General features: G+C 51.2%; 2 protein-coding genes across 8 annotated transcripts in view; one reads left to right on the top strand and one right to left on the bottom strand.

Moving 5' to 3' along the window:
• TPCN1 (two pore segment channel 1) overlaps positions 1 to 1,293 on the top strand; it is a 72,998-nt gene extending 71,705 nt beyond the window's left edge. For all 5 annotated transcript variants that reach the window (XR_004439567.1, XM_033220495.1, XM_033220498.1 and 2 more), the window contains one exon: positions 1,121 to 1,293. Coding sequence is in view for 4 of the 5 variants with exons in the window: in XM_033220495.1 (XP_033076386.1) it covers positions 1,121 to 1,237 (117 nt within the window). In the remaining variant the exon portion in view is untranslated. The remainder of the gene's footprint in view (positions 1 to 1,120) is intronic.
• A 3,683-nt stretch (positions 1,294 to 4,976) lies between these two features.
• SLC8B1 (solute carrier family 8 member B1) overlaps positions 4,977 to 23,760 on the bottom strand; it is a 35,759-nt gene continuing 16,975 nt past the window's right edge. The window contains exons 9-16 of one of the 3 annotated variants that reach the window (XM_033220487.1): positions 22,164 to 22,223; positions 21,747 to 21,877; positions 20,864 to 21,005; positions 17,034 to 17,155; positions 14,503 to 14,656; positions 13,331 to 13,411; positions 11,189 to 11,253; positions 4,977 to 5,461 (exon numbers count right to left, since the gene is read on the bottom strand). In XM_033220487.1, the coding sequence (XP_033076378.1) occupies positions 5,264 to 5,461; positions 11,189 to 11,253; positions 13,331 to 13,411; positions 14,503 to 14,656; positions 17,034 to 17,155; positions 20,864 to 21,005; positions 21,747 to 21,877; positions 22,164 to 22,223 (953 nt within the window). In that variant the 3' untranslated portion in view covers positions 4,977 to 5,263. The other 2 variants (XM_033220488.1, XM_033220489.1) reach the window with 2 other exon arrangements.

Raw genomic sequence — 23,760 nt, 5'->3', positions numbered from 1 at the left:
GCTTGAAGCCCTTCTGTTTCACTAAAACGGTGACAACCGGGGTCCACACCTGAAAAGCAGGCGGTGCCATCCCCAAAGCAGCTTACACATTCTCTTCAGGAACACAAGAGACTCAGGCAGTGTTCTCTGGGCTGATGTGTAGTGGCTCACTGAACTTGGTATCACAGAGACATGGAAATAATAGAAGCATTTGACCTTGGGCAAGTCACTCCATGCCTGTCTGTGCAAGCGGACAACTGTGCAGCAGCACCCACTCAGGTGTGGTCGGAGGGAGGTGTGCTGCCCTCGGCCTCTGCCCTTCTGCCTGTCCATCTGCTCCAGGCCTCAGTTTTCCCCTCTGTAAAACAAGGGTGCTCAGAACTAGGCCATCTTGAAGCTCTAAAAGTCTATGGTTCAGTCTTTTAAAAAGTAGGGTAGGGTATGGTGGTGCATGCCTGTACTCCCAGCTACTTGGGAGGATAAGGTGGGAGGATCACTTGAGCCCAGGAGTGGAAGGCTGCAGTGAGCCGTACCTCGCCACTGCCCTCCAGCCTATGCCACACAGTGAGACTCTGTCTCCAAAAAAAAAAAGGAAATGTGGGGTATACTTCTTAATTCCTTAATTACTTGAATACCTCAGTCCCTGAAAATGTCAGAGGTTATAATCATGGCCTTGGGTGGGTGCACTGTTGGATGTTTTCAGAATGCCTTCACATTCCTGTTGGAGGGTGAAAGTTAGGTGAAGTATCAGCACAATACAGCTCTGAGCCTCAGTATCTCAGGTGTGAAATGGACACAATTCCTGCCAATCTCAAAAGGGGTCACTCAGGGGGACCCTTTAGTGAAGGGTTATGCTCACAAACAAGGGGCGAGGGTTGTTCCTGCCTGGACCTGTTGGAGAGCTGCTGTGTGCAAGCCTCCAGACACTAGGGAAAGATTTCATTGTCATTTTCGCCTCTGGGGCCATATTCAAAATTCCCAGCATTTCTGGGCCTGTGACAGGGGAGTTTCAGTACCAGCTGGGTGAGGCTGGCAGCCCTGCCCCCTCCAGCCTGGATGCTGTGGGCTGTGTGACCTTGTGGGGTGGGCGGGGCACGGGGTGGGGTGCAGCCCTCAGCGCCCCCTCTGCTCTCTTCTCCAGGAGTGGTACGAGGAGCATGCCAGGGAGCAGGAGCAGCAGCGACAGCTCAGCAGCAGCGCAGCGCCCGCCACCCAGCAGCCCCCCAGCAGCCGCCAGCGCTCCCAGACTGTTACCTAGCCCAGTGCCCGAAAGCCATCTCTTCTATGCAATAACACAATAATAGTATTACTCTACTGCGATGTACGGAACTGCGGTGTGTGTACACATACTTACGTATATGCACATATTTATATACAGGAAGAAAGAAGACAGACAAGATGGGGCTTGGTTTATAACCACCTTGCCCTGTTTTCCTTAACTCCAGAAGCCAGTTTGGTGAGGGGTGGGGTGTGGCCACCAGGTCTGAGCTCTTCCTACTGTGGAAGGCTCCAGAAGCCCCTTCACAAGGAAACCCCTCACCTGGATCCAGTCGACTCTGCGGGACTTGCCCCCCACGTGGGCTGGCCTCCGTCGGCCATGTCCAAAGCCGTCACTGCTACTGCTTCAGGCTCACGTCCCCCCGACCTGATGGCATCCCCACCCCCTCTCCCTGCGGCCCATGCCACAGGTTTCTGTGTTTTGCTTTTGGGACAGAACCACTTAGGAAGGAAAGAAGGCCTGGTGTCCAGGGTGGTATTTTCAGCTTCTGTGATAATGTCGTGCAACACTCTTCGGGGACCAGTGCCCGGGATCTAATGGGAAGTGGAATTGGGGTGACTGTGCCCATGTGGCCAGAGCTCAGTTAGCCAGTTCCAGGCGGCCACAGACTACACTGACCAATCTCCTCTCTTGGCTCTGCAAGCCTCCCACCCAGCCTTCTCTGGCTTAACCCTTATTGACAAAAATCCTTCCACAGTGGCCTCCTTGGGGACCCAGACCCTGGAGGAAGGGGCATGAGGCAGGAGGTAGGGCCGATGTCTGTAACCCAGACCACTTCCTGGAATGGGCTCTTGACCAGATCCCTTTTTTGTGATTTATCCTTGCAAGCAAAACAACATTTTGGTTAATTAAGGATTGTGCTAAAGCTGATACCAGGTCCTTCACACGTGTGCACTAGGAACAGGAGCGAACAGCACAGGGAGATGCTCCCTGTGGGACGCAGCAGCCCTGTGGCCCTGGCCCAGCTCCCAGCCACGCTCCCTGGCTCTGCTAACACCAGAGATTACAGTAGCAGGAGCTGCTGGTGCAGAAGTAGGTTCAGATGAACCCTCAGTTAACGTCACCACCCCCCTCTCCCGCCACAGTACCCACAGAGGCAGGGTCAGTGCAGAGGTTGCTTTGGTTCCGCTTTCCTGGGCCACAGAACAGAGCACAGCACAGGTTCCATAGCAGGAGCTGCAGCGGCAGCATGGAGGGTGCGGAGGGCAAGGAGTGCGCTGCTGGGCATTTCTGGCCGCCCCGGCCCTCTGGTGCCTGCTTTCTGTGACTTCAGAAGGAAGGTGGACAGAGGCTCCCTCTGGCCTTGTCCTTTTCCCAGCCACAGAACGGGCGAGGTGGTACCTGACCCCAGGGGAGCAGTACCTGGACCCCCAACCTCTGCTCCCAACCACCTCCAAGGCCAGGCTGGATCCCACAGCCAGCATGGCATGGTTCTCCCCTTCCCCTCTTCCCAGGTCAGGGGAGTTGGAGAAGTGGTGGGTGTTTGTTTTTAAAGCACAGCCCTTTGGGAAAATCACAAATTATTGAGACTCACTGTGATTCCCCTGGGAGTCAGACTGGCTTTGTCCTCTTCCTCTCTGGAGGGCCATGGGCCGTCACCGGGAGCTCCACATCGAGCCCCAGGCCAGAACCCCCTCCCTTTTGCAGAGAGGGAACTTTATTGCACAATTGGGTGCCTTTTAGCTTTTGTGTGTTGAAATGGGCATTTTGGAAGCAAGGGTCAGGGGACAGCTTCTGAAGGTGTGAGTCTCTGACCTGAGCATCTGGGCCTTGCCTCAGCCCTTTCTCCCCAGGGGTGGAAACCTGGAGGGGCCAGCAGCGCCCCGGGGTCTGCCCAGGGCAGTCGAGGCCCCCTATTCCAGGAGGAGGGGGATCTCAGCCCTGTTCAGAGCAAGTGAAGTGTCCATCCGCCGAACCCTGTCCTGAGAAAGGACCCGGTTTTGGCCACAGGACCCGACAAATGCCTCATGGCAGCAGTGTTAACAGACCAGAGGTGGGCGCCCTTGTCATTGAGGCCAGGGACAGCTATCTCCAGGTTATGCCTGGCCCCACCAAGCAGGGAGTTGGGGTCCCCCCACAGGCTGTGAGCTCTGTGGGCCCCGGGATGTGATCTAGCTCAGATGCCCTCTCGTCCTTGATGTCACAGTTGAGTGCACCCAAGTGACACTCACTGGCAGCCAGGGGCACAGCCTGGTGGCAGCGGCAATAGAACTGTGCTCCTCCCCAGCTCCTCGCTTCCCCTCCCACAACCCCAGCCTTACTCCACCATGCGGACAATCATTTTGTACGGATCATGGGAGCAATGCTGTATGGTTTTGTACATCAGTGATCCCAGCTCCTCGCTTCCCCTCCCACAACCCCAGCCTTACTCCACCATGCGGACAATCATTTTGTACGGATCATGGGAGCAATGCTGTATGGTTTTGTACATCGGTGATTTGTTTCCTAGAAAACCCACTACGTCTCTGGATTTCTGGCATATTAATAAAAGAGCCTCTGCTTTGTAAACACGGTTGCTGCCTCTTGACTTCCGTGGTTTCGGGTATTGTCGGGAGAGTGGTCCCATCCAAGGCCATGGCCACTCCTGATCCTGCCTCAGCCCCACCCCAAGTCGGGCCCTGGGCTCAGCCACTCAATGCTGGCCCCAGGTGAGGAAGAACTGGTGATAGTTGGGGGTATCATTTTCTCTACACTTGAAATTTTGAATTTTTTTTTTTATTTGGAAAAAAGATAGTTGAATCCCTTTTCTTTACCAGCATAAGGCAGTCAGGCAAACCTAAGAGTTGCTTATTTCGGCAACATAAGGCAGGGTCACTGCATGACAGTAAGAAGGCACAAGGTCCCCTCATCTGTCCTTTCCCAGCTCACAGGCCTTGGAAGCCCGCCCAGGGTCCCCCCTGAGGGAGGCACAGGCACCGTCCTACTGACTCCTGCTTGGCTGCTGGAGAAGCCCAAGTTCCAGCACAAACAAAGGAGTTTGTGGACAGTCGGGCAGAATCCTGGAGGGAGCGCCTGAGCCGCCATCCCACGTGGCAGCTGCTGGCGTAGCAGTGCCTCGGGCTGACGTCGTTTTGGGAGCAAGTGGGTTCAGTGAAGTGTATTGCCATGAATGGCACCCGCTGCTTTTGGCTTTATTAATGTGGCAAGGAGAAATTCAAAATTAAGTATGTCGCAAATTCTGTTTCTGACAGATGGTGCAGCTCTGGAGCTCAGCCCTTGGCGGCCTGATTCCCAGGGGTCCAAGCCACCCTTGTTCTCTGAGTCAGGGTTGGGCAGCCACTTGTGCCCTGAGAAGGTACCAGAAGGCCTGAAGCCCAGGCAAGGGGAATGGGCAGCGCCTGTGTCTCGGGAGTACCTCCAGCATGGCCTGGAACACACCCAGCTGTCCCCTTCCCCCAAACTCCAGACCTTCTCAGAGGAGCTCTGGGGGTCATTCAAGGGGGCCTTCTAGCTTCTCTCTGGAACCCTTTGTCCAGAGCAAAGCCCGGTTTCCAAGGTCCCCAAGGCAAGGCTGTTAGATGCTGGCAGCAAGAGGTACAGAGCAGGCCGGGCGCCGTGGCTCATGCCTGTAATCCCAGCACTTTGGGAGGCTGAGGTGGGTGGATCACAAGGTCAGGAGATCAAGACCATCCTGGCTAACACAGTGAAACCCCATCTCTACTAAAAATACAAAATAGCCAGGCATGGTGGCGGGTGCCTGTAGTCCCAGCTACTTGGGAGGCTGAGGCAGGAGAATGGCGTGAACCTGGGAGGCGGAGCTTGCAGTGAGCCGAGATCCGGCCACTGCACTCCAGCCTGGGCAAGAGAGCAAGACTCCGTCTCAAAAAAAAAAAAAAGTACGGAGCAGTTCTCTCAGCTCACAGCAGTGACCTCAGATCTCCAGCAGCAAGGGCCACGCTCTCGGTCCACAGGGGCCTTGCAGAAATGCTCCAGTCCCTGGGCCTCCCCCAGCAGGAGGGGTGGGGCACCTGCCTGCAGTGAGGCCACAGCACTAAGCAGCTTCAGTCACGTGCTTTTCAGGCGAATCACTCCAAATTCAGTGAGGAGGGCCACAACAAGGAAGTTCAGGTAGAAGAGGAGCAGGCAAATGCCGTAGACTCTGCTGAGCTGGAAGCACTGCAATGGGACTGAGACCAGGGAGAAGACGAGGCTGAGCCCCAGGGCGCCTGCCAGGACCCACACCAGCAGTCCGTCTGGCTCCAGCTGCGGAAGAATGAGGGGAGAGAGGCTGGGTCATTGCCTGTCACAGGCCTCGCCCCATCTGCAGCCAACATAACAATGCAGCCTCAACAACAATGCAGCCTCAACAACAACAATGCAACTCAACAACAATGCAACCTCAACAACAATGCAACCTCAACAATGCACCCTCAGCAACAATGCAACCTCAACAATGCACCCTAAACAACAATGCAACCTCAAAAATGCACCCTCAACAACAGTGTAACCTCAACAATGCACCCTCAACAACAATGCACCCTCAACAACAATGCAACCTCAACAACAATGCACCCTCAACAACAATGCACCCTCAACAGCAATGCAGCCTCAACAGCAATGGAACCTCAACAGCAATGAACCCTCAACAACAATGCAGCCTCAACAATGTACCCTCAACAGCAATGCAGCCTCAATAACAATGCACCCTCAACAACAATGCAGCCTCAACAACAATGCAACCTCAACAACAATGCACCTCAACAATGCACCCTCAGCAACAATGCAACCTCAACAATGCACCCTAAACAACAATGCAACCTCAAAAATGCACCCTCAACAACAGTGTAACCTCAACAATGCACCCTCAACAACAATGCACCCTCACAACAATGCAACCTCAACAACAATGCACCCTCACAACAATGCAACCTCAACAACAATGCAGCCTCAACAGCAATGGAACCTCAACAGCAATGAACCCTCAACAACATGCAGCCTCAACAATGTACCCTCAACAGCAATGCAGCCTCAATAACAATGCACCCTCAACAACAATGCAGCCTCAACAACAATGCAACCTCAACAACAATGCACCCTCAACAATGCACCCTCAACAATGCAGCCTCAACAATGCACCCTCAACAACAATGCAGCCTCAACAACAATAGAACCTCAACAACAATGCACTCTCAACAACAATGCAGCCTCAACAATGCACCCTCAACAATAATGCAGCCTCAACAATGCACCCTTAACAACAATGCAGCCTCAACAACAATGCAGCCTCAATAACAATGCATCCTCAACAATGCACACTCAACAACAATGCACACTCAATAATGCGGCCTCAACAATGCACCCTCAACAACAATGCAGCCTCAACAATGCACCCTCAACAATGCAGCCTCAATAACAATGAACCCTCAACAATGCAGCCTCAACAATGCAGTCTCAATAACAATGCAACCTCAACAACAATGCAGCCTCAATAACAATGCACCCTGAACAACAATGCATCTTCAGCAATGCAGCCTCAACAATAATGCAGCCTCAACAATGCACCCTCAACAACAATGCAATCTCAGCCGAGCACGGTGGCTCATGTCTGTAATTCCAGCACTTTGGGAGGCTGAGGCAGGTAGATCACCTGAGATCAGGAGTTCAAGACCAGCCTGGCCAATACAGTGAAACCCTGTATCTACTAAAAATACAAAAATTAGCCAGGCATGGCGGTGTGCTACTGAGGAGGCTGAGGCAGGAGAATCACTTGAACTCAGGAAGCAGAGGTTGCAGTAAGCCGACATCATGCTACTGCACTCTAGCCTGGGTGATGGAGTAAGACTCTGTCTCAAAAAAATAAATAAATAAATAAAAATAACAACAACAATGCAGCCTCAACAATGTTTGAGGGCACCAGCTGGGGGCCAGTTGAGGAAGACTGGCCTGCAGCAGCCCAGCCTGCCCTGTGGGATGGCAAGCCCCACCCTAAAGTTACCCAGACATGGATGGCCCCAGAAGTTTCCAGACTCAGAAGCAGCAGGGAAAGGGAACCTTCTCTTCCAACTTCAGCCAGGTCCACCTGCCTGGGTGCCTCTCCCCTGCCTTGAGTCAGATGTCATTATAATTCCCTCTGTTTTTAACACTGAACTCTAGTCAATGACATGCACAAGCGGATGTCCACCACTTACTGTGAAGTGCATCAAGAAACAACATGGATGTGTTAGGCCAGGAATGGTGGCTCACGCCTGTAATCCCAACACCTTGAGAGGCCAAAGCGGGCAGATCACTTGAAGTCAGGAGTTCGAGACCAGCCTGACCAACATGGTGAAACCCCATCTCTATTAAAAATGCCAAAATTGGCCGGGCGCGGTGGCTCAAGCCTGTAATCCCAGCACTTTGGGAGGCCGAGACGGGTGGATCACGAGGTCAGGAGATCGAGACCATCCTGGCTAACACGGTGAAACCCCGTCTCTACTAAAAAATACAAAAAACTAGCCGGGCGAGGTGGCGGGCGCCTGTAGTCCCAGCTACTCGGGAGGCTGAGGCAGGAGAATGGCGTAAACCCAGGAGGCGGAGCTTGCAGTGAGCTGAGATCCGGCCACTGCACTTCAGCCTGGGCGGCAGAGCGAGACTCCGTCTCAAAAAAAAAAAAAAAAAAAAAAAAAGCCAAAATTAGCCAGATGCAGTGGCACGTGCCTGTAATCCCAGCTACTTGGGATGCTGAGGCAGGAGAATCACTTGAACCTGGGAGGCGGAGGCTGCAGCAAGCCAAGATTGCACCACTGCACTCCAGCCTGGGTGACAGAGCAAGACTCCATCTCAAAAAAAAAAAAAGAACAGATGGAGGCATAGACAGACAGGCATGGACAGACAGATGACAAAGCAAAGGCAGCCAAATGTAAACAGTAGAGCCTGGGTGGTGGGAATATGTGTGTCTATCATACAAGTCTTTGTTCTATGTTTTTCATAATAAAATGGAAAAAATCTTTATGAGGCTTTTTTTTTTTTTTTTTTTGACTTGGAGTCTCATTCTTGTCACTCAGGCTGGAGTAAAATGGCACTATCTCGGCTCACAGCAACCTCCACCTCCTGGGTTCAAGTGATTCCCCTGCCTCAGCCTCCTGAGTAGCTGGGCTTACAGGTATCTGCCACCATGCCTGGCTAATTTTTTTGTATTTTTAGTAGAGATGGGGTTTTACCATGTTGGCCAGGCCGGTCTTGAACTCCTGACCTCAAGTGATCCGCCCACCTCAGCCTCCCAAAGTGCTGGGATTACAGGCATGAGCCACTATGCCCAGCCCATAAGGTTTTTGAAAAAATGGCAGCTACAAGTATCTATTGAGTGCCTGTTCTATGCCAGGCATTGTGCAAAGGGCCTAACAGACACTGTCGTCTTTGATCTAACAATAGTCTTGTATGGTGGGTACTAGGATGGACTCCATTTTACAGATGAGGAAACCAAGACTCTCAGAATTGACTGACTTGTCCAAGGTGTTCAGCAGCACTGGGCCTGGCACCTCAGCCTGACTCTGAACTTGGGAGGACTCTGCCTTCTGGGTGAAGGAGGGGATGGATGAATGATAGAGGAGTGGCAGCAGCAGAAATGAATGAGCGAGAGCCAGTGTCAGGCACAAGACAGGCTCCTCTGCAAGAGAAGGAGGAGCTGACTGCAATTCCCGTTCTCTAGAACTGGGGAGGAGCCTGCAGATTTCAGCTGCAGGTTTTTATATATGTAGTAGGATAAGTAGTGCCCCACCCCCAACAAAGTCACACCCATCCAGAAGCTCAGCATGTGGCCTTGCTTGAAATAGGGTCATTGCAAATATAATAAGCTAAGGGTTCCAAGATACAATCACCTTGGACTTAGGGTGGCCCCTAAATCCAATGACTCACGTCTCCGTAAGAAGAAGAGAGAGATGGCCATGGGAACACAGAGGCAGAGACTGCAGTGATGGGCCCACTGGGCAAGGAACGCCCGGAGCCACCAGCAGCTGCAAGAAGCGAGGAAGGATTCTTCCCCGGAGTTTGGAGGCAGCACTGCCTGGCTGACGCCCTGATTGCAAACTTTTGGCCTTCAGAACTGTGAGAGACTCAATTTTTGCTGTTGTCAGCCCCCTGGTTTGTGGCCATTTATGACAGTGCTAGGGAACTAACACAATCTATGGTATACATGGCACACATGGTTGCTGACACATTTTCAAGCAGTACAGAAGAGTAAAAGGGATTGAAATGTCCCCTCCTCACTTCTCTTCCTTCCACACTTAGCAGGCATCCAACACACAGGAAGACAACACGAGGTATTGTGCGGGGTGTATCCAGCCATCTGCATCCTTCTCATCTCCAACCCACAGACGAAGAAACTGACAGAGTAACTGACAGAGCCCAAATCCAAGTGCAAGCTCTTAACCAATGCCTACCCTCCCTCCCCATGGGGTGCCATATTACACACAACTGTGGACGCACACCCCTCTAGACATGTGCAGCAATTCTGAAAACAGACATGGGGCCATACAATAGGTGAGTGTTTCAAAGCGACTTGTGGTTTTCAACCAACTGTACACCATGGACATCCTTCCATGTTGATGTCTCATGCAATTTAACGGCAGGAGCATTTCCTAAACTCAGCACAAAGGCGGTGGACACACACAGACACACACATTTCCTAAACTCAGCACAAAGGCAGTGGACACACACACTCACACACACAATTTCCTAAACTCAGCACAAAGGCAGTGAACACGCACACACACACACACACACACACACACACACACACACCCTCCCCCCCCGCCCCCCCCCCCCCCCCCCCCCGGAGAAAAGAAGAAATAGGTCCCCTGAGGGGCCAACCCTAAAGCCTCATTACCTGGAACTGGCCTAGAATCTACCATGAAAGGGAACCTATTACACGGATAAAGAGGGTCAACAAAGTTTGCAGAGGGTGTTTACCTTTCAGAAAAGAAAACTTTTCAAGCCCTAAGTAGCTGTTTGCTTGTGGGCATGACCAGTGTGAAAGAACCGCCCTGCCCCCAGCTAATAGGCTCTGCTGAGAGCCTATTCAACAACTTGTGTCTCATGCCTCTGGGAGAAACGGGAGACTTTGTTCAGCCTCGTAACACTCCAAGTGCTTTCCCTCCACGAGGCTTAAAACCAGCCCCCAGGCCATCTCTTCCTCCCCAGCCTATGTCTTCCTTGCTGAGCCTCCGGACTCAAGTCCTCCAGAATAGAGATGCAGGGATGGGACTGCCAGCTTGCGGCTCAGGGGTCCCATCTGCCTCCCACTCACAGGGTTTTGTTTGCATGCAAGGCAGATTTTCAAATAGAAAACAATTCACCTAGGAATCTCGATTTCTTCTCTAGAGGACCTGGAATATCTGGCCACATGCTACCCACCCAAATCACCCACACATTTCTGTCACCTCCCCTGTGGGCAGTGCTGGGATATGGTGCTCAGCCTGGCCCTTCCCCCTGCGTGCTTATCCAGGAAGCTCAGCTGGTGTTATCAATCTCATTTTACAGGGCAGGAAATTGAGGCCCAGAGATGTCCTAACTCCATTTTTTTTTTTCTGAGATGAAGTCTCACTCTGTCGCCCAGGCTGGAGTGCAGCGGCGTGATCTCGGCTTACTGTGATCTCCACCTCCTGGGTTCAAGTGATTCCCCTGCCTCAGCCTCCCAAGTAGCTGAGATTACAGGAGTGCACCATCACACCTGGCTAATTTTTGTATTTTTAGTGGAGAGATGGGGTTTCACCATGTTGGCCAGGCTGGTCTCGAACTCCTGACCTCAAGTGATATTCTGCCTCAGTCTGCCAAAGTGCTGGGATTATAGGCATGAGCTACCACACCCGGCCAAGATGCCCTAACTCACTCAAAGTCATACAGCCAGGGACTTAAGTGATGGCACCCAGCTCCAAACCCAGGGCCTTCCTGCCCCTTCCCATGTCAAGCTACATCTTGGTTGTATACACTTGTAAACTTACAAGAAATACTCACCTTCACCTCTGTGTGGCTCCGGGAGATCTGGAGCAGGCAGCCCAGCCCCACGCCCACAAGGATGTCTGCAGCCCAGCTCAGGAAGCTCTGCTGGAATGGCCTGCACATAACCCGACCATATAGCCCTTTCCTCCTACTGCGTTCATCTCCGGGGCTTGGGATGCCACTGCAAGAATGAACTTGGGCCAGACGCAGTGGCTCACGCCTGTAATCCCAGCACTTTGGGAGGCCGAGGCAGGAGGATCACTAGAGGCCAGGAGTTTGAGACCAGCCTGGACAACAGAGTGAGACCCGTCTCAAAAAAAAATTTGGTGGGGATTGGACGAAGACAAGTGCAGTGGTGTGAACACGACTCACTGCAGCCTCGACCTCCTAGGCTTAGTGATTCTCCCACCTCAACCTCCCAAGTAGCTGGGATCACAGGCATACGCCTGGCTAATTTTTTAATTTTTTTGTAGAGACAGGGTCTTGCTATGTTGCCCAGGCAAATCTCAAATTCCTGGGCTCAAGTGATCCTCATGCCTCAGCCTCCCAAAGTGCTGGGATTACAGGTATGAACCACCATGCCCAGACCTACAAAAAAATGAACTCACTTGGCTTTCTTTATGCCCAACTTCCCCTTTCCCCAAACACCCTATCTGAGGACACGCTATTCATTTAGGCCTTTAAGAAGATGGGTGTTGAGTACGTGTTGCAGTCAGTCTCTAAGGATCAAACACCTTAGGGTGCCAGGAATGCTTGGCCCATGTAAGCACTCAGTAGGTGAGGAACAGAGGCCAGGAGAGGTGAAGGGACTGCCCACAGTCCCTAGAGGGACTGGTGATGGTGTGTGAGCCAAGGCCATCTCTAGGGGTCGTTCAGGGCTCCCTCCTTCACAACCAACCTGGGAGGTCAGGCGAGGCTGCAGCCCGAAAGCCAGAAGTAGGCCTCAGTGGGCACAAAAGGGCCATCAAGGGTCCTGCTCAGCCTGGGAGTTAAAAGCGCAGGCATCATGGTCCCTGCAGTTAGCTTGTTTTGCCAGCCAGCTGTTCACACCGTAGCCCCTGGTGAGGCTCTGTCATTGTGGAGCCTGGAGAGAGCGGCCCTTCAGGTGCTTTGTGATCATCTTACTTTCTTTAGCAGCCAACAATATCCACTGCTGGCTGAATGCCTTCCGTGTGCCAGGTACTGTTTGGAACCCACGACCATCTAGTTTCAAAGCTCTTTCTCTTCATAGCCTCAGGCTGGCTATATCCATCCTTTCTATATAGACCAAAAGTTGGCAAACATCAGCCCTCCGGCCAAATTTGGCCCACTAACTGATTTTATAAATAAAGTTTTATTGGAACAGAGCCATGGCCATTGACTTATGCATTGTCTGGGCCTGTTTCTGCACTACAGCAGCAGAGTTGCGTAGCTGCAAAACCGCCTGCATGGCGCCCAAAGTCTAAAATATTTATTCTTTGGGCCAGGTGTGGTGGCTCACGCCTGTAATCCCAGCACTTGGAGGCTGAGGCCGGCAGATCACTTGAGGTGAGGAGTTTGAGAACAGCCTGGTCAACATAGTGAAACCCTGTCTCTACTAAAAATACAAAAATTAGCTGGGCGTGGTGGCACGCGCCTATAGTCCCAGCTACTTGGGAGGCTAAGGCAGGAAAATTGCTTGAACCCAGGAGGCAGAAATTGCAGTGAGCTGAGATCGTGCCACTGCACTCCAGCCTGGGTGACAGAGCGAGACTCTGTCTCAAAAAAAAAAAAAAAGTATTCTCTGGCCCTTTTAGAAAAAGTCTGCCAACCCCTAGCATAGACCATGACATGTCCCTGTCAGCAAGAGAGAAAGGGTCTTCCATAGAACACACAAGCTCATCCTGTGGCGCCTGCTTCTCACACCACTCACCGCCCTAACAATAACAGCTGCTGTCTGCTGAGCCCTTACCAGGGGCCAAGAATTTCATTCACCTCATTGGATCCTTACAACACCCCCCTAGGAGGTTAGCACTCCCCAAATTCCTATTTTAAAGCCTTAGAGGCTGAGGGCCAGGCAGCCACGTTACCTGCCCCAGGTGTTACACCGAGAGCCAATCCCCAGGGTGGGGCACGGAGCACCCCCCACCCATGGCTGTGACACCAGTGCTAAGGCCAAGAACAGACCACAAAGGATACTGAAGATGATACCGCCAAAGCAGGCGGAGAACGCCATCCGCGGGTAGCCCTGGCGGGCCAGCGTGAAATCCGAGAAGGCATCTGCGCAGGAACAAGAGGGGCCTGCAGTGGTGAGTCGCTTCCCCCGCCCTCCCTGGTCATCCACGCCTTCATTCTCACCCACGGTCACTCAGGCAACAAACATAGATAGATGCCCATGTGTGCCTGGGCACTAGCTGGTGGGGTGCTCTGTGAAGGGGCACAGCAACTGGGAAGACACATTTCCTTCCTTAAGTCCTTTACCCCACTCTTTCCCACCAGCAACAACTTCCCAGGTGTGAAAAACGCGGCTATCAGCTGGGCACAGTGGCTCACGCCTGTAATCCCAGCACTTTGGGAGGCCAAGATAGATGGATCACCTGAGGTCAGGAGTTCGAGACCAGCCTGGCCAACGTGATGAAACCCTGTCTCTACTAAAAATACAAAAATTAGCCGGGTGTGGTGGTGGGCGCCTCTAATCCCAGCTACTCAGGAGGCTGAGGCAGGAGGATTGCTTGAACCTGGGAGGCAGAGGTTGCAGCAATAAGCCGAGATCGCACCATTGCACTCCAGCCTGGGCAACAGAGCAAGACTCCATCTCAAAAAAAAAAAAAAGCCTCAGTTACCAATTTTTCAAAGTCTCATCTGCTGCTAACATGCACAGTACCTCCACATGAATTAGAAGAAGGTGCTCAAAAAGGTGAGTGGAGGAGGGGCTAGATTTCAGCTCCCTCATCCTCTTGTCTGGATGCTCTAGAGCAGTGCATAAACTGGCCAACCGTACCTGGCTGCTACACTAGGCAAGGGTGTATGTATGTAAGTGTGAATGCCCGCATGTCACACACCCGTGTACACATCAAGCATGGCTGGCTGCAATGGGATCCACGTCCTGCCTGAACTCTGGGAGCCACCGAGCATCCCCGTGTCAGAGGGAGGGGAAGCGGCAGGGGCCTCTATAGAGTTTCTTGGTCCAACTGCAGTCAGGACCATCTCACCCCGATGCTGGCCACTCCACAGTGACGGGGGACACTGCACAGGTGCAGAGGGCAGACACCCTGGACACCCCTGCCCAGATGCAACTCTGGCTGGGGGAGGAAAGAGCTAAGATGTGGCCGCACTGACCCCCCACTCAACCCTACCCAGCCCTGAGTCACCTCCAATGCTGTTCCCCCAGGCCAGCAGCGTGAGCCCGAGCACAGTGTTGCTCAGCCGGAAGACCACGCCCAGGGACCGCAAGATGTTCACCACCTCTGTGGCCGCCGCGTTGATCCACAGAGCGCTGGTCAGAAAGCCCAGGAAAGCAAAGAGCTGCGGAGGGAATGGTTTGCTGTGGGACCAAGGCCAGCCCCAACAGGGACACAGCCTCAGTTCCTCACCTGTGAAATGGGATAACAGTATCTACCTCATGAGCTTATTATGAGTATAAAACACATTATTATATGCATTGGTGCCTGCACATAGTTAGTGCTCAATAAAACGTGAGTTCAATATTATTTTCTTTTTTCCTTAAGAAACTCCCTTTCAGGCCAGGCATGGTGGCTCACGCCTGTAATCGCAGCACTATGGGAGGCCAAGGCGGGCAGGTCACCTGAGATCAGGAGTTCAAGATCAGCCTGGCCAACATGGTGAAACCTTGTCTCTACTAAAAATACAAAAATTAGTCGGGAGAACCGCTTGAAGCTGGGAGGCAGAAGTTGCAATGAGCCTAGATCGTGCCAGTGTACTCCAGCCTGGGCGACTGAGACTCTGTCTCAAAAAAACAAAAAACAAAAAACAAAAACAAAAACAAAACAAAACAAAAAAATCCTCCCTTTCATATACTAAAAAAAAAATATTATTTTGTCTGGAAAGGGTTCCTTATCACTTTCATCAGATTTCCAGTCTATGAACCAAACAGCACCCCTCATCCCCAAAAGTATCCCTGTACTCATGAGCAGTCACTCCCTAGCCCCACCCCGCCAGCCCAATGCAACCACTACTCTGCTCTCTGTGTCTCTGAATGTGCCTCATGGACATTTCACGACAATGGAATCCCACAGTGTGTGATCCTCTGCTTCAGTCTTCTCTCACTCAGCATCATGTTTTCAAGGGTCATCCATGTTGTGGCACACATTGGTACTTGAAAAAATAGTGAAAGACAATTTTCCCTAAGTAGTAAAAAGCAACTTCCCTAAATGATCCATTTGCTGAAAATTCAACACCCTTCGGTTGGTACATTCATTGAGAGTTCCCAAAAGTAAAAACTAAAATTTTAAAAAATCACTAAGTACTAAAACACGAAAATTTTAAGTAAACTTTTTTTTAAGGATGATGTCTCACTCTGTGGCCCAGGCTGGAATGCAGCGGTGCGATCTCGGCACACTGTAACCTCCACTTCCTGGGTTCAAGCGATTCTCCTGCCTCAGCCACCCAAGTAGCTGGGATTACAGGTGCCCACCACCATGCCCGGCTAATTTTTCTATTTTTAGTAGAGACAGGGTTTCAACATGTTGGCCAGACTGGTCTAGAACTCCTGATCTCAGGTGATCCACCCGTCTCGGCCTCCCAAAGTGTTGGGATTACAGGTATGAGCCCCTAAGCTCAGCCAAAATAAAAATATTATGTAAACTTTTTTTTTGAAACGGAGTCTCACTCTGTCACCCAGGCTGAAGTGCCATGATGCGATCTCAGCTCACTGCAACCTCTGGCTCCTGGGTTCAAGTGATTCTCCTGCCTCAGCCTCCCAAGTAGCTGAGATTACAGGCGCCTTGGGATTACAACTGAGATTACCACGCCCAGCTAATTTAATATTAAGTAAACTTTTAAGGAAAAAGTCTCTGGACAAACTCCCTAAATATTCCTTAGAGTGCATAGACTAGGGAAAATGGAAAAAGATACCCACAAAGGCAATTCCATACTATCCCTGGAATGTCTTTGGAAACCCAAGGCTAGGCGCAGTGGCTCAGGCCTGTAATCCTAGCACTTTGGGAAGCTGAGGCAGGAGGACTGCTTGAGGCCAGGAGTTTGAGAGTAGTCTGGGCAACATAGTGAGACCTCATCTTTACAAAAAACATACAAAAATTAGCTGGGTGTGGTGGCTCAGCTCCTGAGTAGTTCCATCTACTCGGGAGGCTGAGGTGGGAGGATGGCTTCAGCCCAGGAGGTCGAGGCTGCAGTGAACAATGATTGCACCACTGAACTCCAGCCTGGACAGCAGAGGGAGACCCTGTCTCGAAAAAAAGGAAATCACATATTGTAGGATTCTATTTATATAAACTGTCCGTGATAGGCAAACCCATAGAGACAGAGAGTGGAGTTGTGGTTGCCAGAGGCTATGTGGGGGGTGGGGAAACGGGGAGTGACTCATGGGCATGAGGTCTCTTTTTGGGGTGATGAAATTCTCTAAAATTGACTGTGATGATTACACAACTCTGTAACTATAATAAAAAACATTAAATTGTATACTTTAAATGGGTAAATTGCATGGTATGTGAATTACATCTCAACAAAAGCTATTACCAAAAAAAGAAAAAAGCAACCCTGCACAGAAACAAAAACTCTCAAAAGCAGCTTTAAAGTTCAGTTACCTGTCTTTGTGTGACTCCTGATCAAACTGGTCAAAGTGCCTCAGAGATGCAGACAGGACATCTGCATGGGAGACCTCAGTATCCCTCTTCCCCCATCTCAGAGAGCCCGGGCTTCTTACCCAGTGAAGCCTCGGGGGCTGGCTGTCAGATGTGGCAAAAAAGGTCACTGAAGCCAAGGCTGTGCCTGCGATCACCACCACGACCCAGACAGGAACGAGGCCGCCTATCTCATAGACACCATCTGCAAAGGGACAGAAAGGGACCTGGTACCTTCCCAGCTGCCTCAACACCCACTTACAACGGACTGTTTGGATGTCAGGTAGATGCTTGCTATCTGCCCAGCCCTGTCCTAGACATTTCAAGGGGACAGAAAAATTAAAAATGCAGCCTCTGCCCTCAAGTTAGTCACATTTGAAAGACAATAGAGACACACAAAAACGACTCTCTCCAGCCTGTTGCTGTGGAACTAGGATAGGCATGGCTAGAACCACTAACACCATCACCCTCTTCTACCTCCGTGACAGACATCATTAATCAAGCACAATACTTCCATGCAACTGCATTTCCAGGCAGCCCCCTCCAGCCAGGCATTACCAGTGGATGGCATTGCTCCATGAGACGAACCTGACAGTCAAACCCAGCCTCCCCACTAAGAGGTACCCAAGTAAGTCCACTCTATCATCCAATCCATTAACAAATATGAAGGTTCCAGAGGCTTCATATTAAACACCAAAGGGAGATACCCTAAGGTGAGGAGAACACTCTAGAATTCCCCACACATCACCCTTTTCACCACTAGGAGTCGGTACTGGTCTTAAAGACAATGAATGGTTCGAATGCTCATATACCTGCATCAAGACCCTTCTTTTGTTCTTTTCTTAGTCTAGCTCATGGCTCCCAAATGTCAGTGGGCTTAAGAATTATGTGAGAAGGCTGGGCGCAGTGACTCATGCCTACAATCCCAGCACTTTGGGAGGCCCCGGCGTGCAGATTGCTTGAGCCCAGGAGTTCAAGACCAGCCTGGGCAACATGGTGCGACCCCACCTCTACAAAAAATACAAAAATTAGACTGGGCGCAGTGGCTCACACCTGTAATCCCAGCACTTGGGGAAGCTGAGGCGGGCAGATCACCTAAGGTCTGGAGTTCGAGACCAGCCTGGCCAAGGTGGCAAAACCCCGTCTCTACTAAAAATACAAAAATTAGCCGGGGGTGGTGGCACACACCTGCAGTCCCAGTTACTCAGGAGGCTAAGGCAGGAGAATCACTTGAACCCAGGAGGTGGAGGTTGCAGTGAGCCAAGATCGCACCACTGCACTCCAGCTTGGGCAACAGAGTAAGACTCCATCTCAAAAAAAAAAAAAAACCAAATTAGCTGGGTGTGGTGGTGGGCACCTCTGGTCCCAGCTACTTAGGAGGCTGAAGTGGAAGGATCACTTGAGTCCCGAGAGGTGGCAGTTGCAGTGAACCTAAATTGCACCACTGTACTCCAGCCTGGGCAACAGAGTGAGATCTTGTCTCCAAAAAAAAAAAAAAAGTTATGTGAGTGGGCGAAATACACAAATTTGTATACACAATACGTTATGAGTGATTGTCAAGGGGGATTTTTTTTTTTTTTTTTTTTTGAGATAGGGTCTCGTTCTGTCAACCAAACTGGAGTGCACTGGCACAATCACAGCTCACTGCAGCCTCAAACTCCTGGGCTCAAGCCATCCTCCCACCTCAGCTTCCTGAGTAGTGGGGACTGCACATGTGTGCCACTGTACCCAGCTCCTGAGATAATTTTGCTAGCATGGGATTTTTACCTCAGTGCTGGCTTTGGATCCAGACGCCTGGGTTGGAAGCCCTTTCCATGTATTTGCCACTCCTGTGCTAGAGAAATTTGAGGAGGTGGCTGGGGCGTGAAGACACTGAGGATCTGAGCTGAGTGTTAAGCAGAGAGGAGTACAAGGACTCTGTGGGAAGAGGGGAGTTAGGTAAGATGGAATCAAGCAGACCTGCACCAGGAATAGCACAGAAAAGGCTGTAGGAGGCAGCTGGCTCAGAGTCTCAGAGGCCTCGGCCAGGTATGGTGGCTCATACCTATAATCCCAGCACTTTGGGAAGCTGAGGCGGGCGGATCGCCTGAGGTCAGGTGTTCAAGACCAGCCTGGCCAACATGGTGAAACCCCATCTCTACCAAAAATACAAAAATCAGCTGGGCATGGTGGCGGGTGCTTGTAGTCCCAACTACTCAGAAGGCTGAGGCAGGAGGATTGCTTACCCTGGAGGTGGTGGTTGCAGTGAGCCGAGATTGTGCCACTGCACTCCAGCCCGGGTGACAGAGTGAGATTCTGTCTCAAGAAAAACAAAGAAAAATATCAAATGTAATAGTATAGAGTAAGAGAAAAATTGGAAAGACGGTCTGTGAATGACTGATGTGTGCGAATCACTCTTTTAAGAAGCCACAACACATACAAAAATTAGTCAAGCGTGGTGGCAGTTGCCTGTAATCCCAGCTACTTGGGAGGCTGAGGCAGGAGAATCGCTTGAGTCCTGGAGGTGGAGGTTAGAGTGAGCTGAGATCGCGCCACTGTACTCGGGCCTGGGTGACAGTCAGACTCCATTTCAAAATAAGATAAAATTAAAATAAATAAATAAATAAAGATGCCACACCGCTTGTGAAAGCAAGTCCCTGGATTTGCCCTGGCCTGAAAAGGCAAGGCTTCCCCGCTCCGTAGAGAATGGATGAAGAATGGAGGACTGTGATGAACCAGATGGCCCTAGGGGGTGGCCCTTTTCAGCTCTGAGTCACTATCAATCACCTCTCCTCCTATCTCCTTCCCTCTATGCCTGCATCCTCCCACAAACCAGGGGAGAAATTCACAGGGAATGTGGCAAGGAGGCTGTTTCATCCCGATGGAGTTTCATCCTGACTCTGTTATAGCGCACAACACCACGCCCAGCCAGGCATTTGCACCAGAGTCCTACTCCCACCTCCAGGCAATGCCCCGGGGCTGAGGGGGAGGAGCCTAGATGATAGGAAACAGACAGCATGAGATACTAAAGTTAGACAACAGGAAGAAACCTGGGTAGCAGGAGTTAGAAGACGTCAGACAAGCCTGAGCATTTCCTTGGCCAGAGCAGGGCAAGAAAGAAAAGGACATTCTGGGGCAGATGGGAAAATTCAAATGCCAGTGGGGACCAGCCAGGTCACACAAACGAGGGAACACAAATGAGGGAAGGAAGCTCAGCCCAGAGCACCCAACAGGCAATGGAGGGGACTGTGATGATTCAGGCCGCAGGCACCCCATAGGGGGTGCCCCTTCTCTGCTCCAGCCAGTTTTGCCTTCAGGAATGTGGCCCAGATCTTGAGAAGCCAAAATCCAGATTTTAACGTAAAATCCCCCAAATTTTAAATGCAGGCAAACAAGCCAGAGGACTGGATTTGGCCCTGGGGTCACCTGTTTTGCAGCCTCCATCTGGGGCCAGCAAGATTGGATCAACTGACTGCAGGCGGTCCCCTGGGTGAACTTCCCGGCTGGTGTCCCTTATGGCACAAGCACATAGTAAGTGCCTGCTGTATATCCAGGTTTCTGCCTCTAGCCCAAACCTCCCTCATGTGGTTGAGAAGAAAACTCCACCATGCATGGTGGCTCATGCCTGTAATCCCAGCATTTCGGAAGGCCAAGATGGACGGATCACTTGAGGTCAGGAATCTAAGACCAGCCTGCCCATCATGGTGAAATCCTGTCTCTACGAAAAATACAAAAATTAGTCGGGCATGGTAGTGCACGCCTGTAATTCCAGCTGCCAGGGAGGCTGAGACAGGATGATCACTTGAACCCGAGAGGCGGAGGGAGGCTGCAATGAGCTGAGATTGTGCCACTGTACTCCAGCCTGGGTGGAAGAAAAGTCCAGAACGTGGGAAGGAGGTGGAAAGTGGGTTGGCCCGGGGTAGGGGATACTCACAGGTCCCCGACTGCAGGGTTAGGACCACAACCAGGGGGCTGATAACCAGATGCAGACAGTTGAGGGGCCGTTTCCAGTTCCGGTCATCCTTGTCCGGGTCCACGACAGGGACTGTGAGAAGCAGCAGGAACTCCACAGGCAGCTGTGAAGGGGGCAAAGGTGGGAGGGTGTCGGTAGGGAAGCCTGAATCCCAGCCGCCACAGACGGACTTCAGTGACTCAAGAGCTCCCGCCCTTGCTGAAGCACCGACTGTGTGTGGGTCCCAGGCTAAGCGCCCGGTTGCCTCTGGCTACTGGGACAAATGACCACAAACAGAGCGACTGTCAATAGCACAAATGTATTCTTGGACAGTTCTGGAGGGCAGAAGTCCTGAAGTCAAGTTGTTAGCAGGGCTGTTCCTTCTGGAAGCTCTAGGGGAGAATGAGGGTCCTTCCAGCTTCCAGGGGCCGCCTGCCTTCCTGGCCCCACATCATTCCACCCTGTGCTCCTGTCGCCACTTCTCAGTCTCTGACTCTGACCCTCCTGCCTCCCTCTTTCCCTGTGCCAATTCCTGTGATGACACTGGGCCCACTGGATATAAGCCAGGCTCATCTCAAGATCTTTAATCACATCTGCAAAGGTCTTTCTGCCATAAAGGTAACATATTCCCAGGTTTCAGAGGTTAGGATATGGATGTCTTTGGGGGCCACTAGAGGGCAGAGCCCCAGGTCAAGTCATCAGCCAAGCTCCATGCCTCAGTTTCCCCATCAAATCCTAAGTCATGTATTCTGAGAGGGTCTCAGTGGACCCCATGCCCTCCCCCTCATAGAGCTGGAGAGGGTAGCGTGACCTTTGTCTTGCCGCTCTCACAAGGCTGTGAGCCTAGCTCCAGGACCCCTCCTACCTTGAAGACCTTGAGGGCTTTCCAGTATGCTGACTTCCTTCTCCACTTCATGTAATCCAGGGGATTGAGGGCCCGGGCCAAGATCTGAGCCGTGGTCTCCTGGTAGAAGAACAGTGGCCGGTACTCGTCACCTGTGTGCAGGGGGTCGGGTGGTGAGGTGTGCCTACAGCTGGCTTCGTCTCCAGGAAACCTTCCCTGCTCCATCCCACCAGTCCTCCCAGCCCTAGGGGAGGAGGCAAAGCCCAGCACCCAGCAGAGGGCAGACAACCCTGGCCCTTGGCTCACCTGAGCTGCAGTGAGAGGTGGGGCCAATGTGGAGCCTCATTCCTGGAGCCCAGGTCTTGAAGGGACCCATCTTTCCACCCCCAGCCTTTCCCTGTTACCCCCACCCCAGCTGGGCACAGGGCATGGACTCACCGTAGTCATAGCTGTTGCTATTAGAAGATACCCGGTCCTCCTCGGAGTCTGAGAGGATCTCTGTAGGAGAGAGGCCCAGCTACATACAGAACCCAGACCATTCTCAAGGGAGCACACTGGGACAGAGCAGGTTTAGGGATGCAAGTGTTCAGGCCATCTTATTTACTTAGTTATTTGGGACAGGATCTTCGTCTGTCACCCAGGCTGGAGTGCAGTGGCATGATCATGGCTCACTGCAGCCTCGACCTCCTGGGCTCACTCTATCCTCCCACCTCAGCCTCCCGAGTAGCTGAGACTATGCCCAGCTAATTAAAAAAAATTTTTTTAGAAAAATTTTTTTGCTATGTTGGCCAGGCTGGTCTCAAACTCCCGACCTCAGCTGTCTACCCGCCTCAGCCTCCCAAAATGATGGCATTACAGGCAGGGGCCACTGCGCCCAGCCATGTCCAGGTCCTCTCTATTTTGGATTTCTAGCAGTCTGCATGCATGCTCAGGAATTCTTACACAGTGAAAAAGTCTAACTCATCAAACGTGGCCAAATGTAAGCATGCAGCTAAAATGCTAAAGTTAATAGGGGCATTCGAAGACACAACTCAAACATTTATTGACTTCAGTGCTGTCCTTTTCAGAATCTGGAACCTATATTATTTTTCTCTTCTCAGGAGGCCTGTGGATGCTGAGAGGCCTGAGACCTGTAAGGAGGGGCCTGAAAGGAAAATGGCCCACCTCGAGTGAGAAGTCAGTCAGCTCTAGCCCTGATTCTGCCTCTGAGTACGCTGCGTGTGTGTTACGTATCTGTGTTCATGTATTTGTTTGTGCGTGTGTCCATGTATTTGTATATGTGTGTTGTATAGGTGCGTGTATTTGTGTATGTGTACTATGTGCTGCGTATTTGTGTGTGCATGCATTTGTGTTGTGTGTGTATGAATTTGTGTATGTATATGTTGTGTATTTGTGTGCATTTATGTTTTTGTGTGTGTTGTGTATGTGCATGCATGTATTTGTGTTGCGTGTGTTGTGCATGTATCTGTGTTGCATATGTGTGTGCTGTGTATATACATATTTGTATATGTGTGTGTTGTGTGTGTGCATGTATTTTTGTGTGTTGGAAGCATTATGTGAACACAAATATGTGTGTCCACATATTTGTATATGTGTGTGCATGTATCTGTATGTGTGTAGAATGTGTGTTCATATATTTGTGTGTGTTGTATGTGCATGAGTTTGTATGTGTTGTGTATCTGTGTATGTGTGTGAATGTATTCATATAGTGTTGTACGTTTGTGTGTGTACATGTTGTGTATGTGTGCATGTATTTGTGTGTCGCATGTGTGTGCGCATGTATTCGTATGTGTGTTGCGTATGTGTGTGCATGTATTTGTATACGTGTATGTGTACGGGTTTGTATCTGCATATGTATGTGTGTATATTGTGTGTGTGGGTTGTATATGTGTGTGCATGTATTTGTATATGTGTGTGTGTATATGTACACATATCTGTGTGTGGGTTGTATATGTGTGTGCATGTATTTGTGTATGTGTGTGTTGTGTATGTGTGCATGTATTTGTCAATGTATATGTTGGGTATACGTGTGTGC

The sequence above is a fragment of the Trachypithecus francoisi genome, unplaced genomic scaffold, assembly GCF_009764315.1.
Source record: "Trachypithecus francoisi isolate TF-2019V2 unplaced genomic scaffold, Tfra_2.0 Lachesis_group11, whole genome shotgun sequence".
Taxonomy (NCBI): domain Eukaryota; kingdom Metazoa; phylum Chordata; class Mammalia; order Primates; family Cercopithecidae; genus Trachypithecus; species Trachypithecus francoisi.
This window is presented reverse-complemented; position numbering and strand designations above follow the sequence as displayed.